This window comes from Sinocyclocheilus rhinocerous, unplaced genomic scaffold, assembly GCF_001515625.1.
Source record: "Sinocyclocheilus rhinocerous isolate Xijiao unplaced genomic scaffold, SAMN03320098_v1.1 scaffold3283, whole genome shotgun sequence".
In the NCBI taxonomy this organism is placed as follows: domain Eukaryota; kingdom Metazoa; phylum Chordata; class Actinopteri; order Cypriniformes; family Cyprinidae; genus Sinocyclocheilus; species Sinocyclocheilus rhinocerous.
In genome coordinates this window covers 200,926-207,375 of record NW_015650698.1, presented here as the reverse complement: position 1 = coordinate 207,375, position 6,450 = coordinate 200,926, and the positions used below count along the sequence as shown (strand labels likewise).

Sequence of the window (6,450 nt, the reverse complement as noted above, 5' to 3'; positions counted from 1 at the left end):
AAAAGTGACAGTAAAGACATTTATAATGTTACAAAACATTTTTATTTCAAATAAATGCTGTTCTTTTGAACTTTCTATTAATCTGTGAATCCTGAAAAATAAAACGTATCACAGTTTCCACAGAAATATTGTGCAGCACAACTGTTTTCAACATTGATAATAATCATAAATGTTTCTTGAGCAGCAAATCAGCATATTATAATGATTTCTGAAGATCATGTGACACTGAAGACTGGAGTAATGATGCTTTAAACACTAGTGTTTATAACCCAGAACATAAAATGAATATCTAGTTGTTGTAGTAATAATAAATCTCTCACCACTGGCGTATCCGTCTTTAAACGGAGAGACGGCTGAGTGTTCAGACCTCACTGACGGAGCCTGACGAAGAAAAATCACCATCTGATATTACAAACCATCCACAATAATATAAATACATTTAGACACATTCATTTTAATTTAAAGGAGAATTGACTCTTTTCTTAATCAATGTCTCTGGTTTTATTATGAATTATTCATTAGTGCATGTTATTTAAAAACCAAATAACTACTTTCATAAATGTTGATCAAGATGTAATAAGATCCTCAACTTCAGAAATAAGTTGAAATAAACTAAACATTAACTGAAATAAAATAAAATATACAAAAACTTAAATTATTTTATTTCAGATAGTTGCCAAGCAACATTTCTCATTCCCATTTACTTTAACTTGACGTACTAAAATAACTAAAACCGAAGTAAAAATTAATAAAAACTATATAGATATATTAAATAATAATAATAAAAAAGACAAAAACAAAAAATTAATAAAACAAAAAATTAACAATATAAAAATGAAAAACTAATTCAAATTTATAAAAACTACAGACAAGGGAACATTTCTCATTTTCATGCAGTTTAACTTGATGAACTAAAATAACTATAACTAAAATAAAAAATTAATAAAAACTATATATACATTAAAATAACAAAAAAAAAGAAATTTAATTAAAATGTAATTAAAAGTTAAATATAAATAAAAATATAAAAATGAACAACTAATTTAAATTATGAATAAAAAAATAATATAAAATAACTCATCTATGTCAAATGTATCAAATATATTCCTTTTGTTTCAAGTGATTCAATACTTTAATGTATTTAATTTTTTGTGTGATTATTTAAATGTGATACATTGATAATGTTTGTATTTCCCTATAGTGAATGGATAAATTAATTAAACTATATATATATATATATATATACATGAAGATATTTTGTAAATTTCCTACCGTAAATATATCAAAATGTAATTTTTGATTAGTGATATGCATTGCTAAGAACTTCATTTGAACAACTTTAAAGATGATTTTCTCAATATTTAGATTTTTTTTGCACCCTCAGATTCCAGATTTTCAAATAGTTGTATCTCGACCAAATATTGTCCTATCCTAACAAACCATACATCAATGGAAAGATTATCTATTCAGCTTTCAGAGGATGTATAAATCTCAATTTCAGTGTTCCAGGGTCACATATATAAAATACAAATTCATTAAATGGTTAAAATGTAAAATTACAATAATGAAATAATCTAAAAATAAAAACAGAAAAGTAGTAGTTGATGTGACCTGCGCGGTCCTGAGCTTGTGTCTGAGCGCTCTGCACTCGTCCTCCAGCTGCTGGCTGTCTCTCCTCAGGCTCTCGCTCTCAGAGATGTGTCTGGCCTCCATGTCCAGGATCTCAGCCGCGTGCAGCTCCTGCATCTGTGCGATCTTCTCCTCGTATCCCAGCATCACCTCCTGCAGCTCCTGGGCTCCGGACGGATCCGTCTGCACACACACGTCCACACAGGACGAGGAGCTCCTGCTTTTGTCCATCCCATGATGCTCTCTGCTGCCTCCTTTCTTTTTCTCTTGTTGTAGCGGCTCCTCGCTGGATTTGGCCAAAGCGGTCTGGAGCTCCTGAACTTTGTCCTTCAGCTCAGCGATGCACGCGTCTCTGACCTGAGAGAGACACCACAGCTATAACAACACCAGCAGACATAACACACTTGATTTCTGTCTGCTGTGTGTGCCAATAAATGCAGGAAAATAGACCAGTCGCATCTGTGCCAAATGTTTCACGAGAATATCCAACAACATCAACACGGCCGGCTATTTCGGATGCAAAATTAATATGAATGAATCATTTAAAAATTAAAACCATCAAAACAAAACGTGCTAAAATGAATTAAATCAAAAAAGTGTAAAATTAAAACAAACAATTTAAAAATAAAAACGATCAAAACATACTAAAATTAATTAAAAATTTCAATTAAAACAAACAATTTAAAAATAAAAACGATCAAAACATACTAAAATTAATTAAAAATTTCAATTAAAACAAACAATTTAAAAATAAAAACGATCAAAACATACTAAAATTAATTAAAAATTTCAATTAAAACAAACAATTTAAAAATAAAAACGATCAAAACATACTAAATTAATTAAATCATAACATACTGAAAGAAAACACTTAATAAAAATGTATAAAATAATAAAAACGTAAAATTAAAATAAGTAAATGTTTTTAAGTTTTGCATGCTAAAATTAATGAAATCATAAAAAGCCAATTGAAATGAATAAATAATAATAAAAAAAAACAATCAAAATAAAACACTAAAAAAATAATGAAATCATAAGCATGTACAATTTAAATTATGTTAAGATAAAACAAAATAAAACACTTAGTAAAAATTAATAAAATAAGAATGTAGGATTAAAATAAATAAGGGACTTAATAAAAATAAAAACAATCGAAATGAAACGCTAAAAATTTATAAAATCATTAAAATGTAAAATTAAAATAAATCATTTTAAAATACAGAAAGTTCTTTAATTTTCAAACTGTAATTTTCAAAAAGTTCACAAAATTCAAAAACACACTTGTAGAACTAAAATATGAGATTAAGGTTACTCATTCGATCATTTAATTTCATACTTGTATGTAAAATATTAGGCAACTCCATAACAATCCCATGAAGCTCTTGTGGTTCCTTCATCAAGCACTAGAGGAAGCAGACAGGAAGCTAAGCTGAAGTGGACAGGAAGTACCTCGATCTCCTCCTGCAGTTTGAGGCTGTGCTCCCGGGAGCTCCTCAGCTTCTCTTTGGTGGCGGCCGCTTCACCTTTGACCTCCTGCAGCTCCAGCAGCAGCTCCGCCGTGGGCTCGTCGCCCTCCTGTGAGGCCTGCAGAGAAACCAGCACAGGTCAAAGGTCAAAGGTCAAAGCGAGCATCCCATCAGAGCGTGTGGAGACTCACCCTGTGCAGCTGATCCTTCAGCAGAGCGATGCTCATCTCTCTCTCCTGCACACAAACAACATCAACAATGAGCCCAGAATCCAGACTGGAGCGGCACGATTCAGGGGGGAAAAATCAATGCAATTTTTCTGATAAAAATGGACAATTATGCAATAACGATTGAATTTATTATTAATTATTACTGAAATAATTTCTGATAATAATAATTAAAACTAAAAATAAAAAATAAAACATTTTTAAAAATTACTAATTTTATTTGTTAGTTGCCACGGCAACATTCCTAAATTTTTAGCTTAACGTGATGCACTAAAATTGAAATAAAAATTAATACATGCACACACACACAAAATAAATACATAAATAAATAAATAAAAATGACAAAAAACACACAATTATTTTTTTTTAAATTAATTAAAATGGAACATATAATAAAAAATAAAAAAAAACTATTAAAAAAACTTTTCTGATAAAATAAGATTTTAGTAAAAAAGTGATTTAAAATAAAATCACATTTCCTGTGCTTGCTTGTATTTTGCCTAAATTCTGTAATTACGTATCAATATTGATATATAATAATACTTATTATTATTAATATTCAAAAAATTATATAATAAATAATGCTGTCAAATCGATTAATCGCATCCAAAATAATTTTTTTATGTATATATCTATACTCACACATACATACATGTAAATATTTTAGAAATACATGTAATATATATTTATATTTATGTATAATATAAATAGAAAGGAAAACTTGAAATCGCATCATATGACCCCTTTAATAAAGTTGTAATGCATTATTTTCAAGATACAGACACGTGCACTCACATAACGATTTCCTAATGCATTACACCAGAGTGAGGGTAAATTGTTTTGCTCTTTGTGTCATGTATGACATAATAATACTTTATTCATTAATTAATGCATAATATGGTAAATGTACTATTTTGATTATTTAAATGTTTGGAAATTACCATCATATATATGGCTTATATTATACAATATATATATATATATACTGCAGTTTGAGGCTGTGCTCCCGGGAGCTCCTCAGCTTCTCTTTGGTGGCGGCCGCTTCACCTTTGACCTCCTGCAGCTCCAGCAGCAGCTCCGCCGTGGGCTCGTCGCCCTCCTGTGAGGCCTGCAGAGAAACCAGCACAGGTCAAAGGTCAAAGGTCAAAGCGAGCATCCCATCAGAGCGTGTGGAGACTCACCCTGTGCAGCTGATCCTTCAGCAGAGCGATGCTCATCTCTCTCTCCTGCACACAAACAACATCAACAATGAGCCCAGAATCCAGACTGGAGCGGCACGATTCAGGGGGGAAAAATCAATGCAATTTTTCTGATAAAAATGGACAATTATGCAATAACGATTGAATTTATTATTAATTATTACTGAAATAATTTCTGATAATAATAATTAAAACTAAAAATAAAAAATAAAACATTTTTAAAAATTACTAATTTTATTTGTTAGTTGCCACGGCAACATTCCTAAATTTTTAGCTTAACGTGATGCACTAAAATTGAAATAAAAATTAATACATGCACACACACACAAAATAAATACATAAATAAATAAATAAAAATGACAAAAAACACACAATTATTTTTTTTTAAATTAATTAAAATGGAACATATAATAAAAAATAAAAAAAAACTATTAAAAAAACTTTTCTGATAAAATAAGATTTTAGTAAAAAAGTGATTTAAAATAAAATCACGTTTCCTGTGCTTGCTTGTATTTTGCCTAAATTCTGTAATTACGTATCAATATTGATATATAATAATACTTATTATTATTAATATTCAAAAAATTATATAATAAATAATGCTGTCAAATCGATTAATCGCATCCAAAATATGTAGGTCCTCTATGAATAATATTTCATAATAACAATAATATATTAAATAAATTAAATAAAATATTTTATTTTATAGCCATATTTAGTGGCTGATACAGATTTTTCTGAAGGCAGATAAAGCTGATGTAAAATAATTTTTTTATGTATATATCTATACTCACACATACATACATGTAAATATTTTAGAAATACATGTAATATATATTTATATTTATGTATAATATAAATAATATATAAATATGAATATATATATACACATGTAATTATTTCTATAAATATATACATGTATGTGTGTGACAATTATTTTATCGCCAAATCAATATAAAATCACACAATTTTTGCCCAAATTGTGCGGCCCTATTATATAATATTTTTATTTTAGTAATAATAATAATAATTATAATTAAAAAAATTATTATTTTTTTGGTTAAATTGTGTAGCCCTACAAACCACAGTTATTAAAGTTAAATAAAAAAAAACTATTAAAAAAACTTTTCTGATAAAATAAGATTTTAGTAAAAAAGTGATTTAAAATAAAATCACGTTTCCTGTGCTTGCTTGTATTTTGCCTAAATTCTGTAATTACGTATCAATATTGATATATAATAATACTTATTATTATTAATATTCAAAAAATTATATAATAAATAATGCTGTCAAATCGATTAATCGCATCCAAAATATGTAGGTCCTCTATGAATAATATTTCATAATAACAATAATATATTAAATAAATTAAATAAAATATTTTATTTTATAGCCATATTTAGTGGCTGATACAGATTTTTCTGAAGGCAGATAAAGCTGATGTGATGTCATACTATTATTTAAATGTTAAATACTTTATTAATAAAAAAAAAACAATTACATTTTTTTAATTATTAAATTATTATTTGATTTAAAAATAGTAAATAACACATTTATAATGTCTGATATAGATATGAACTTCTTGATTCCGTAATCATATTATTGTATGATAATTATATAGTATAGTAAGAGAATGAATATATGAAAAGTGGTATAGCATTTTCCTTTGAATTATTAGACAGAACTGTTAAACAAAGGCTAAAGTATAATAAACGAAACTAAAGAAAGTAAACTAATGAAGGAGAAAGGGAGCGCGCTGTCAAAATAAAAGTCCCAACACTTATCGGCCAAATAGAATATCGGATGACCACATATATAAACACAATATGTTTTATATATTTATAAAATATATAATATATTTATTTAGGGATGCACGATATTGGATTTTTGACGATATTTTTCAACTCATTTTGGCCGATACCGATACCG

General features: G+C 27.8%; 2 protein-coding genes across 4 annotated transcripts in view; both read right to left on the bottom strand.

Annotated features, from left to right (window-relative positions):
• The window catches only part of LOC107712293 (A-kinase anchor protein 9-like), a 21,209-nt gene extending 17,878 nt beyond the window's left edge, over positions 1 to 3,331 (bottom strand). For all 3 annotated transcript variants that reach the window (XM_016517502.1, XM_016517503.1, XM_016517504.1), the window contains exons 1-4: positions 3,287 to 3,331; positions 3,079 to 3,213; positions 1,612 to 1,986; positions 321 to 381 (exon numbers count right to left, since the gene is read on the bottom strand). In XM_016517502.1, the coding sequence (XP_016372988.1) occupies positions 321 to 381; positions 1,612 to 1,986; positions 3,079 to 3,213; positions 3,287 to 3,322 (607 nt within the window). In that variant the 5' untranslated portion in view covers positions 3,323 to 3,331. The remainder of the gene's footprint in view (positions 1 to 320; positions 382 to 1,611; positions 1,987 to 3,078; positions 3,214 to 3,286) is intronic.
• A 248-nt stretch (positions 3,332 to 3,579) lies between these two features.
• LOC107712284 (A-kinase anchor protein 9-like) overlaps positions 3,580 to 6,450 on the bottom strand; it is a 137,848-nt gene continuing 134,977 nt past the window's right edge. Inside the window, exons 30-32 of the mRNA XM_016517495.1 lie at positions 4,504 to 4,548; positions 4,309 to 4,430; positions 3,580 to 3,592 (exon numbers count right to left, since the gene is read on the bottom strand). Coding sequence (XP_016372981.1) covers positions 3,580 to 3,592; positions 4,309 to 4,430; positions 4,504 to 4,548 — 180 coding nt within the window. The remainder of the gene's footprint in view (positions 3,593 to 4,308; positions 4,431 to 4,503; positions 4,549 to 6,450) is intronic.